The sequence below is a fragment of the Sorex araneus genome, chromosome 1 (genome assembly GCF_027595985.1).
Source record: "Sorex araneus isolate mSorAra2 chromosome 1, mSorAra2.pri, whole genome shotgun sequence".
Lineage (NCBI taxonomy): Eukaryota > Metazoa > Chordata > Mammalia > Eulipotyphla > Soricidae > Sorex > Sorex araneus.
In genome coordinates, this window is record NC_073302.1 from 131,876,242 (window position 1) to 131,889,155 (window position 12,914).

At 42.4% G+C, this 12,914-nt stretch overlaps 1 protein-coding gene across 1 annotated transcript in view; it reads right to left on the minus strand.

The window, feature by feature from the left end:
- EMB (embigin) overlaps positions 1-12,126 on the minus strand; it is a 51,108-nt gene extending 38,982 nt beyond the window's left edge. Inside the window, exon 1 of the mRNA XM_055140768.1 lies at positions 11,917-12,126. Coding sequence (XP_054996743.1) covers positions 11,917-12,028 — 112 coding nt within the window. The 5' untranslated portion in view covers positions 12,029-12,126. The remainder of the gene's footprint in view (positions 1-11,916) is intronic.
- Between the last annotated feature and the right edge of the window lie 788 nt (positions 12,127-12,914).

The window sequence follows — 12,914 nt, forward strand, 5'->3', positions numbered from 1 at the left end:
AAGTACAATCGAAACAACATCTGCACATGTATGTTCATCGCAGCACTGTTTACAATAGCCAGAATCTGGAAAAAACCCGAATGCCCCAGAACGGATGACTGGTTGAGGAAACTTTGGTACATCTATACAATGGAATACTATGCAGCTGTTAGAAAAAAGGAGGTCAAGAATTTTGTAGTCAAGTGGATGGGCATGAAAAGTTTCATGCTGAGTGAAATGAGTCAGAAAGAGAGAGACAGACATAGAAAGATTGCACTCATCTATGGTATATAGAATAACAGAGTGGGAGACTAACACCCAAGAACTGTAGAAATAAGTACCAGGAGGTTGACTCCATGGCTTCGAGGCTGGCCTCACGTTCCGGGGAAAGGTCAACTCAGAGAAGCGATCACCAACTACATTGTAGTCGAAGGCCATGTGGGGGAAGGGAGTTGCGGGCTGAATGAGGGCTAGAGACTGAGCACAACGGCCACTCAACACCTTTATTGCAAACCACAACAGCTAATTAGAGAGAGAAAACAGAAGGGAATGCCTTGCCACAGTGGCAGGGTGGGGTGGGGGGGAGATGGGATTGGGGAGGGTGGGAGGGACACTGGGTTTACGGGTGGTGGAGAATGGGCACTGGTGGAGGGATGGGTTCCCAAACTTGTTATGAGGGAAGTATGAGCACAAAAGTGTATAAATCTGTAACTGTACCCTCACGGTGATTCTCTAATTAAAAATAAATAAATTTAATAAAAAAAAAAAAAGGAAAAAAAATATCGAAGAACCTGGAAATCATGAAAGAACAGAGACCTGCCACCACCACTTCCACTTCATTTGTATCGATGATATTAGTGCTAATACAGGGATTAGAATTGATCACAAATTAAGAATAGGTAAAATGAAAAAGAATAACTGAGACATGCACAGTTGAGGATATAATAGAAATATATTACTACAGCATGACTCAAAAGGTGTTGAAATCAGCTCAAAAGGAATATTAAGAGCTGGATTCAAAATTAAAACTGGCCAGTCAGTACTCTTGGGCAGGATTTGTTGAGAATATAAAACCTTTTTTGTTTTTTGTAGTTTAAACTTCCCCCCCAAATCCTGTACAAGAAAGACAATATACAAGTTGAATTCTTAATGGAAAAAAATTTTTTCTTTACATTTTTCAAATACATTGGAGTGTGATTAGAGGATCAGCCTATAGATGACATTGTTGTTGTAGGCTAGGCACCCCAAAAATACTCCACAAAGTCAGAATTTTGTCTCAAATCAAGCCTTTATTAGCTGGCCAGCTTCTGCTCTCTCCCGCCCGACCTAAATTAGAGAGCCCTGAGTGTAAAAAGCAAGGGGATTTTTAAAGAGCCAAACCACTTCTTGGAATTTCACTAAGCAAGCAAGCCAATGTAGAGGAGCCAAAAAACTGTTACCTAAACAATCCATCGATGATTGCAGAAACCAAAAAAATAAAGTAGTCACACAAGAACTAAAAAGGAAGCAGTTAAACAAAGTCAAGTGGTTGAGTGGTTAATAACCAAGGAGTTAAATGGTTAAATGATTAAACGAAAGGTTGAGCAGTTAGACAAGGAATGTGATAGCTAAACAAAGAATAAAAGAGTTAAACTAGCAATAAGATGTTCACACATTATAATGGTAATTGAAAGGTGTATGTGGTGGTGGGATTGGTGTTGAAATACTAAATGTAATAAATTATTGTGAACAACTTTACAAAAATTAAATTAAAAAAAATAAATCAATTGGTGTGAGAAAAAAATGGAAAAGAAAATGGTTAGCTACATTCTTTTTTTTTTTTTCTTTTTTGGATAGGGCGTTTGCCTTGCAAGCGGTCTATCCGGGTTCAATTCCTCATTCCTCTCGGAGAGCCCGGTGAGCTCCCACCCACAAGGCAGAGTCTGGCAAGCTCCTTGTGGCATATTCAATATGCCAAAAACAGTAACAAGTCTCACAATGGAGACATTACTGGTGTCCGCTCGATGAACAATGGAAGGACAGTGCTACAGTGCAACAGTGCTTTTTGGGTCACACCCAGCAATGCTCAGGGGTTACTCCTGGCTTTGCACTCAGGAATTACTTCTGGCAGTGCTTGGGGGACTCTATGGGGTGCTGGGAATCGAACCTGGGCTGGCCACGTGCAAGGCAAACGGCCTACCCGCTGTGCTCTTGCTCCAACCCCTACATTCGTTAACATGGTTAGCTACATTCATTCTTTAACATTCTTTATTGTTTCACTCGAATTTTGCGTTTTGTCTTTTGATGAAGTTCTTCCACAATTATTGCCTACCCTAACATCCACTAATTTGCGACCTTTCTAAATATAAGAAGTTTTGTTTTGTTGCTTCTTGTGACTCTTCAGCCAAGACGGCTCTCTAGGCTGAGTGTCCTCTTTGAATGTCTGCTTGTTGCTAATAAAGCTCTTTGTCAATCCATCAAAAAAAAAATAATTATATTTTCCACTTAAGATATCAAGAAAATGATTATACATATTCAATTTTGAGACTCCAATTAAAGGAAAGAAAAAATGCATAATACTAGAAAACTACACTAGATTTCAGTATAGTACTTATATTGGAGTAAGAAAATAAGTGCTATTATATTTGTATTTAAGAGTAAACATTCTGGGGCTGGAGTGATGGTATATCAGATAAGGCACTTGCTTTGCATGTGGCTGATCCAACTTCAATCCCTGGCACCCCATGTGGTCTCCCAAGATTGCCAAGAGTAACTTGGGTACCAGGGGGTGTGGCCCCAAGACAAAAGAAAATAGAGCAATCATTCCTTCTAAATTCCCTCCATATCTCTTTAATTGTGCTTTAACATCTTGGAAGGCCTAAATTTCAGTAGAGAAAAGTGTAAGAAAAAGTTTTTAATAGGAAAAACATTCCTTTCCATCCACATGTGTACTGTTAGCAATATGCATTAAGTACTCCGATTTTAGCACTCTGACAAGCAGTATTATAAGAGTGCAATCAATGACAGAAACAGCATAATCTAGGAATGAGTAATATATACTACTTAAACTGAGTTTTGAAACTGAGAATACATTTCCTCAGAGAAGCAGTATTATATACAACCATGGATGATTCACTAAAAACCACTTAGCCTTGATTAGATTTAACTGTATCATTAAAATATATAATTATAAATATTACTTATAAACAATACATTCAGAGTTCTACTCTTGAGTTCTAGGAATACAGTATTCCTATCCCAGTCCATAATTGTGGTAGCTAGCAGTAAAAGTTATTTCCTAGACATTGTACCATAGAGAGTTTGTGGAGAAAAGATTTGTCCAAAAAGTAAATTCCTGGTGAGACTACTTGTATATCAGATTGTTTTGGTCAACATAGAAAACAATCCAGATATGAAACTCATAATTTCTATGGGATCTACTGAGTAAGGTCAATTTTAGATTAGCATTCTAAAAATTAAACAATTAAGAACACTAATGACTGCAGCAATGTACACTGTGACCTAGCTCACAGATCTGTAAAGCTATTTTTAAATTTTTTTCCTACAGAAATACAGAATAATCTTTTCTTTAATATAAATATAATTGAAAACCTAGGAGATAGTACAGGGTCAAGAAATATGCCTTCCTGCCGAAAGTAGATAGTGGACCAAACACGATGACCTCTCAGTGTCTGTGTTGCAAGCCATAATGCCCAAGTAGAGAGAGAGTATGGGGAATATTGTCTGCCATGGAGGCAGGGGGAGGGTGGGAAAGGGGGAAGTATACCCGGGATACTGGTGGTGGGGAACGTGCACTGGTGGAGGGATGGGTGTTTGATCATTGTGAGATTGTAACCCAAACATGAAAGCTTGTAACTATCTCACGGTGATTCAATAAAATTAAGAAATAATAATAATAAAATTTAAAAAATTAAAAAGAAGAAATATGCCTTCCATGTGGCTCACCTCAATGATCCCCTGGTTTCATGTATCACTTGAGTATCACTGGGTACAGCTCTAGAAGTCCCCTAGTACCACTGGGGTGGCCCAGGGGTCCTGTCACCACAGGTCCTGAACAGTGCCACATCCTTGACCCTGTCACTGAACCATCAGGAGTGGACCTGGCATGCCCTGATCACTACTTGAGATATACCTAAATATATATGGGATATTAACATATGTGTATATATTATTTTGGCTGAAATATAGAAGTGTGTCAGTATGAGTGTGTGGGTATACTATTTGGAGCGTCTCATTCTGGAGTGGCAGACACACTCTGTCACGAAGTGTCCCATTCCTATGTTTTATGGTAGTCACCTTCTTGTCTCACACGAAAGCAATTTTTTCTTGAAAATAATAAAATATTTTGGAAATGAAATAATTTTCCAAGGGCAGTGTAGAAACTAAGGTTTGAAAGCTACATTAGATTTAACAATGAAACTGATGCCAAATTCAGGCTCTTAAAAAAAAAAAACCAAGTTTGACTAGAAATCTGATCATTCTTAAGGCACAGAAAGGGGTGGGGTGGACGGTATTACTATCTAGAAGGTTCTATTCATTTTCAAGCGATGCCATGAGGAATGACCACAAAGGTGACAGCTTAAGAAAAACAAAAGTTTATTCTCTCAAGTGGTTCTGGAGTTTGAAAGTCAGGGTCCAAGGGTTGCTGTTGCCTCTTTCTAGTGTCTGGTGGTTGATGACAATCCCAGGCACTTCCTCTCTCTCTCTCTCTCTCTCTCTCTCTCTCTCTCTCTCTCTCTCTCTCTCTCTTCTCTCTCTCTCTCTCTGCCTCTCTGTATCTCTCTCTTTCTCTTTCTCTGTCTCTCCCTGTCTCTCTCTCTGCCTCTCTGTATCTCTCTTTCTCTCTTTCTCTCTGTCTCTCTCTCTGTCTCTTTCTCTCTCTGTACCCTTCTGCCCTGCTCCTTTCCTTCCTTCCTGAAGGCAATAGTCACTGGTTAAAAGCCTCTCCTTACCTACTATTGCCTCATTTGAGCAAAGCCCCTACTCTCACATACGATAAGATCTTGAAATTACTTTGGGAGAGAAGATACAAAAAGTGTGCCTAATACACAGACATAAGAGATGCCACTAAACATTTTACAATGCCATTCACCCCACCACAGAGGATTATGTAGTCCCAAATGCCAGTTATGTTCAAGGTGAGAAACTGATTTGAAAACAAGGACCTCTATCTTAACTCTTCAACATGAGTTTTAACATCTTTAATTCAACATCTTCAAGTGGCCCTGAGGTTGTGTTCTGCATCTTTTAGATATAGATATTTGAGCATAAACTTTTTTGTTTTTTGCATCACACCCGGCTATGATCAGGGCTAACTCCTGACTCTGCATTCAACAATCACTCTTGTCAGGGTTTTCAGGTACCAGGCATTAAATCCTGGCTACATGTGTGCAAGCCAACTGTCTTCCTCGCTGTCCTGTCTCTCCAGCCCCAAGTATAAACACTTCTTATCATTCTTTTTTGCCATTCTTGCCACACCCTTCTATGGACTTTTTTTTAATAACAAATATATTATCTGATGGGAGTTTTAAAACACAAACCGGGAAAGCAGAATAGCTATTATCGAACTTCAGGCTCTTAGCTATTCCATTAAAATACTTTGGGCTTCACGATCAATTTAAATGAAACATCCAGCTTCCTTTCAGTAAACCATAAGTATGCAATTATCAGGATACAAAGAAAAGAATTCTATCTTCAGAGCAGGGGTAAATTATTCATATGACCACAATGTCATGTACTTTGAAAAACTCTTTTTTCTTTAAATTTATTATTGTAGTTCAGGGAACATTTTAGGATGCTTTTAACATTTATGGTCATGATGTAGTTATAACATCCCATCACCACCGAAGAGCACAAGATCCTCCACCAACGTCTTTCTGGCGCATTTATTCCACTGCTTCAGCCCACCCCCGACCCTTTCACCCTTTCCATCTTACTCGGTAATCTCAGTTTGTAATACTTCATCCAGAGTTTGTCATAACTAGTTATTGACTGTTACTTTTTTTTCTCTATTCCACAGATAAATTTGGCCATCTACTATTGGTGCTCTCTCTTAGTTCACTTAACATGCTTCCCTCCAGTTTTCATCCGAGTTGCAGAAAACTGCAAGATTTCATCTTTTCTTGCAGCTATGTCCCATTGTGTACATATGTGTGTGGACATGTATATATATAACACCTTTATCCATTATCTGTCATTAGACACATGGGTAGCTCCCGCACCCTGGCCACTATGATCGGCACTATAATGAACTTCTTTATGCACATATCTTTTTGAATTTTTGTATCTCTTTTCTGCAAATAGATGTTGAGAAGTGGACTCATTGGTTCATATGGGAGCTCCATCTTTCTTTGTCAAGAAATCTCATACTGTTTTCCATAGATACTGAACATGATGAGATTTCCACCTACAGTGCGACAAGGTTGCTTTTTCATTATATCCCTGCTGCTATACTGGTATTTCCGGTCTTTCTGTAACATATCATTCACTCTTGGGTGAAATATATTATTGCCATCTCACAACCTCTTTTATCATTTCTTATCATAAGACACTAACATTTATTGAGCTTATGTTATATGACAGATACTATACCAAGTTATTTACAGTTTTTAGTGTAGTTAACTTCATGAAAAAGTTTGAGATAAACAGTATTACTATCTTATTTTTCATGTTAAAATTATATGAAGTTAAGTATTCTTCTAAAATGAATAATTCACTGTCACTGTTCACTGTCATCCTGTTGCTCATTGATTTGTTCGATCGGGCACCAGTAACGTCTCTCATTGAGAGACTTATTATTACTGTTTTTGGCATATCCAATACGCACGGGTAGCTTGCCAGGCACTGCAGTGCGGGCTCGATACTCTTGGTAGCTTGCCGGGCTCTCCGAGAGGGGCGGAGGAATCGAACATGGGTCGGCCACGTGAAAGGTGAAAGCCCAACCGCTGTGCTATCCTCCAGCCCCAAATGAACAATATATACTATTTACAAAATGAAAAGAATGTCACTCTTGAAATGACACCTATATTCTATACCAAAAATACAGTGTTTGAGATACTTTGATATTCTTGAATAGTGTTTTATTAGAGGTACAATATTTATCCTAATAACATCTTTTTTTCACATCAACATTTGTGTCATGAGTTTAATTAAGAGATTGCAATCTTGAACAAATACCCTGAACATTTACAATATTTCTTCTAGAGGCCAAATAACTCTTTGTAAAATGGTTCCTGATTACACAAACCAATTAGATACTGTTAATAACTGTCAACTATCCTTGTGGGTCAATGCCTGTGTCAACACAACTTTCCTTGAAAGAATTAAAACAATAACTTTAGTCTTTTTTCAAATAAAAGACAAACTTTCCAGTACAGAATGTCTTACCCCACCCCTCAAACTATGTAAGAACCCCTCAAACTACCTACTCCCTCTCCAAACAATATTGTATATTTCCAACAAGAATACAGTCCCACACTGTGACAATACTGAAGTAAAATGATTATTTATGCCTTAACTTCTCATTTCCACATCCTGTCTGTGTCAACAAAAATCCTTGGCGTCTACTTGGCAAGAGTTTCCATCTCAGAACAGCGTGAGCTACATGTCCCACAGTTCTTCATTTCAGAACAGTTCAAGTCTATCCTGATATTAGAGCACAGACTCTAAGACTCTCCTTTCGGGAGCCTCCCCAGGGGTTAAGGTCACACTCATGAGCTCCTTAAGCACCAGTGAGAGTGGCAACTACTTTGTCTACTGCCAGGAAACACTGCTCTCGGCTCCAGGAACTTGTGCAAGGCCAGACACTGCACAGACCTAATTGAGGCTTGCTGCACACGTTTCCAAAATTGGCACATGTCCTACAGGCAGCACATGACTTTGGGATCTGGATGCTGGGCAGGCTTTGGCTTTGAGACAGGTATGCTAGGAAAGCAGTCTGACCGGCTTGGAGGAATTCACAGGTTGGGCTTCCTATAGGAGTAAGGGGCCAAGCCTGGCCCTTTTCCTTCCTAGCTGATGTTCACAACTGTACCGAGAACTCCCGAACAGCTGTGTTTTAACACAATTAGCTCTGGAGTAGGTATCTTTTATTAGAAATATCACAAGAGGTGACACAGTCCTGATTCTTATTAGATTTCTCTCTTTACTGATAGTTTTCATTTTGATCATTTCCTTAACATGTGTGTGCTAGGCATACCCACTGTAAACTTAATTTTTTCCTTTTCGTGAAGAAGAAATCTGTATAAAGTTACTTTGAAACCAGTCATTTTTGTGCCACATCCATCTTTCAGTTGGTTAATCATATGCCAGGAAATATTCTTGAATTCCTACTTACTTAATGGACATCATTCCATAGATAGATTAGTATCACTGCCATTCATAGAATTTTTATTATTTTTTTGATACTCAATTTGTCCCAGGTTTGCCCCATGAGAGCTCCAGTCACTCTGATTTCTGTATCTTTTTCTCAACCTATCATTCTTTGTGCGCTTGATTGCATTCTGACACAAGCTGTTCTTATGCTTATCCTCAAATTTTCCTCCACAATTTTGAAATCAGCCATTTTCCCAAGAATTTTTGGTTACTATTAATGAAGAAAGTAAACAGAACCAAAAGCTGGGAGCTAGATATATCCAGTAGCATGAGAGCTCACTGCTCCTTCTCAGTGGACAGAGTGAAGATTACAAACACCCTTTAACAATAGGGACTTATCCTGTAAATGGCCAACCTGGTTTCAATCCCTGGCAATGCTATGGTTCCCCAGACAACCAGCAGTGATCCCTGAGCTCAGAGCTAAAAAAAGTCCTGAGTACCACTGGGTGTGGTTCCCAAACCCCCAAAATAAATAATACACATACATTTTCACACAATGTAAATATGAATATATATGTGTATATATATAATGACCCAGCATTATATATATTTACAAATATACAAACCTCTGGTTCTGCAACTATGTAGCTCTCCAAACTTTCAGGAACTTAGCCAACTAGCTCATGGACACAAATAGTGAGCTTAGAGTCACGCTGAACAATGCTAAATTTCTTGCCTTGAACCCTTACTTAAGTTCCCTAAATTTCAATTTCCTTCTGTAAAAGATAATAAATACTAACCCGTAGGGCTACAAGCTGCACAATACAATGTCTAGCACCCTAGAGGCCCGTCAGTACCTGTGGGGGCAAATTACGTAGGTTGATAAATTATAAATACTTTTATTATTAAAATTTGGCCCAAGAACTGAGATTTACAAAACACCTATTTCCAACTAGTTTAAAACACCGATTAAAATTAGCCATAGAATTTCACAGTAGCCTGCAGCAAAAAGGAAACTGAATCTCATGAAGAATATAGAATCTACAGAATCTATAGACAAGATGTGTTGGTCTTACAGTTCTCAATTCTGTCTTATAAGGAGATGTTCACTTCTTGCCTTTTTTACGGCACATTATCCCATCATTGCAGCTTAAAGAGAACTGAAAGAATAGAATTTTCTCTATCCCTCTCTTTGTATATAGACATTTGAGATATATATCTTAATAAATTCACAAAGATGCATGTAAATAGGATTATATGTGTATAATAGGATTGCATACATATAATCCTATTGACATACACCGTTCTGAACTTACCACATTCGCATTTCCTACATTTCTTTTCTTCTTTAGGTATCTGTTCTGACATCTCAAAGTAAATCTGACCCCCAGATTTCTAGAGAACAAAAATCTACCCCAAAGTACACTTACACTTTCAAACATCTACCTAAGAGCAGCTTATCAATTTAAAATAAGTCTTCAACTTCCTTAGGATCACAGGATTAAAATCACATTGGGGCTTTCAAACTTCCAGATGTGTAGGCTGGATTCCAGATCAAACAGAACAGAATGACTGAGAACAAGATCCAGATAGTTGTAATTCTTAAAGCTCCCTTTCCTGATGAATAGCCAAGTCCAGAACTAAAGTTCTAGAACTAACCCCATTAAATACACATTCCTTGAGTGTATTCTGAGGAGAAAGACTGGTGGGTCTGGGAAGGATGAAGTCAGAGAGAGTTGGTTTTTAAGATGGAGGTGACAAAAATGTTCTTGATAATTCTTTGAGTCATGTGAATGACAGAGATAGACGGCTAGATAGTGGGCATGGAAAGTCAGAAGTGGAACCAATCCCAAATGATTGATCTGTGGCCAGGACTATAGTACAATGACTAGGACGTTTGCTTTGCATGGGGCTGAACCAGGGAACCATGGCATCTCATATGGTTGTGTACCCCACTCCCACCCCCAAAGCACAGCCAGGAGTAATCCTCAAGCACAGCTGGGTGTGCCCCCCTCAATAAAAAGTCTGATCCAAGTCAGTCACAACAAAGGATAGTTTAATATTATTTTTATTTTATTTTTTTTGATTTATTTGCTTTTTGGGTCACACCCGGCAAGGCTCAGGTGGCTCCTGGCTCTGCACTCAGGAATTACTCCTAGCAGTGCACCGGGGACCATATGGGATACCGAGGATGGAACCCGGGTCACCCACCTGCAAGGCAAATGCCCTACCAGCTGTGCTATTGCTCCGACCCCTTAAAACTTATTTTTAGATGAATAATTTTATCCTTTCCCCCATGTTTATACTATGCTACAGAAGGAAAAGATACTTTCTTGTTACAAACTCATGAAAATCCATTTTTATGAAAGGCTGAATTTTTTGTGTCTAATAACATCACAATTTAATTACTGACATTTGCCAACTAGAAAGACTATTACCCTAATTGGCAGTGAACACTGTTGAGATTTATAAACTCGTATTAGAAAATAGGTTGGATAGAATACTTTCTCTTAATTCTTTCAACATAAACAGTAATTATTAACTATTTCGACAGCTCAGAGAGCTGGAGCACTAGTCTGCATGTGTGAACCCCTTTTCTTTCCCCCAGGCCAGACCCCGTCACTGCACGTGGCCCTCCCATCAAGCCACGCTGGGTGAAATCCTGGTGTCCCTCAGCACCTCTGGGTGGAACAGGAAGACTCACCCCCACAGCCCCGCAGGATGTGGTTCTGGTGGCCTCAACTACAGCTATGTCCCCAAAACACTGCACCACTGAACGGCAGGGCGAGCACTGAACCAGGTGGCCCAGTATAGCAGAGTGCCTGCAAGCTGCAAGTTCCCTGAGCATGGCTTGAAAGGGCCCGCCGCTAGCTCCCTCTCCTTAAAAAAAAAAAAAAAAAAAAAAAATCACATAAAAATAAGTGGGGTCAGGGAGATAACCAAAGGGCTGAAGCAGAAAACCCAGATTTGATCCCAGAACGACATGGTCCCTTGAGCACCACGAGGATGTGACACCCAAGTATCAAGGGTGTGGCGGAGTCAATCACAAAGTCAAGGCAAGCTAATAGGGCTTAGTGACAACGTTGGTGGTGTTTTTTAATGCGTTGCACAAACATTCTTCGTTCAGAGTGTCTCAACAACAACAAACATCTTCCTACTCAAAGTCCCCGGTGTAAACTACACATAGACACGCGCGCGCGCACACACACACACAGACACGCATGCATACGCGTCTACGGGCATCCGTACTCCTAAGCGTTGCGTTGCGGGGCTTGGTGTTTACTCTTTGTTCTTTCCACTCAGCTGCAAGCATCACCCTCCGAGCCGGCCCGCCGATAGGTGGTGGATCGGGATGAACCTCAGTGCGGGTTCGAGAGGAGCCGTGGGTCCCGAGGTTTGCTCGAGTCCTGCCACTAGAGCCCCAGCAGAGCCTCGCTCGGCTCTCTCCCGCGCGCTCGCGCGCACCCCGCGGCCCCCGTCGAGGGAACCCGCAGATCTGCCCTCCCGCGAATGCCCCCGACCGCGTCCTGCTCCCCCGGACGCGGGGGGCTCTCCCAGCGTGGCCAATGAGAAGCGGCGTTCGCCCGCCCCCCGCGCCCCTTCTCGTCCCCGCACCCTGCACACCTGTGGGGAGGTCGTCGGCCCGGCCGGGGCGCGCGGCGCCCAGGAGACCCAGGAGGAGCAGCGACAGGGCCGACGGCGCGCGGGGTCCCCGGAGGCCGGGCAGGGCGCGCATGTCGCCGGCGGGTGCTCGGCAGAGCGGCCGGACGCTGCCCGGGGCGCGCCGCCGTCCTGTCCGGAGTCACTGCGCACTCTGGCCGGCCGCCCGCCGCCCGCTGCCAGTCCCAGGGGCAGGACTCGCGGGCGAACCCGAGTGGGAGGGGCCGCCGCCCCGCCCGCCCCCCCCCCCCCGGAGACGCGCCCCAGGTTGACCCCGAGCAGCGGCCGCCCGGGTCTGCGGTGCGGGACGCTGCGGGCGCGGGCCGGGGGACTCAGCCGTCAGGGCTCTCCCATCACCTGCTGGAGGAACGGGTGTGCCAACTAGCCTTCTCGGGGGGCTCAAGAGCGGACACCCCAGGTCCTGATGGGACGGGGCGAGGGTGCAGGACGCTTCTCTGGACCCGCCCCCCTCCCCCAAGTCCCGCGTGCCCCGAGGCTCCTGGAGGAACGTGGGTGTTTGCGCTAGCGTGAGGCACTCGGAGCTGCACTGCATCCTGCACAAACCTTCTGAACCGACCAATCGCGCACACCCTCCCTCAGTCTCTGAAGGCTTAACCGGTTCTCTCCAGATTAAGGATTCTCAGTCCCCAGGCCCCACGGAGTGCTGTTTTTCTTTCCCCTTTGTTTGCTTGCCTAACAATTTTTAAGGAGCCGCCTAGCGCTCAAGAAACAAAAACTACCGAAAGCAGATACAGTGTAAACCGCACCGGCCCCTGTGACCAGGCTTTGCAGAACTCCCACGCTGCTTGGAGGTGGTGCTCTCACTCACCCAGCCTGGCTGCCTGCAATTCGAACTGCTTTTATTTAAAATAAAATCAAACGGCTGAAAGCAGGAGCTTGGTTGGGTTGCTGCACTTGAGCAGAAAAGAGTAGTGAGGTGTGGGCATTCTGTAGGTCTTTGT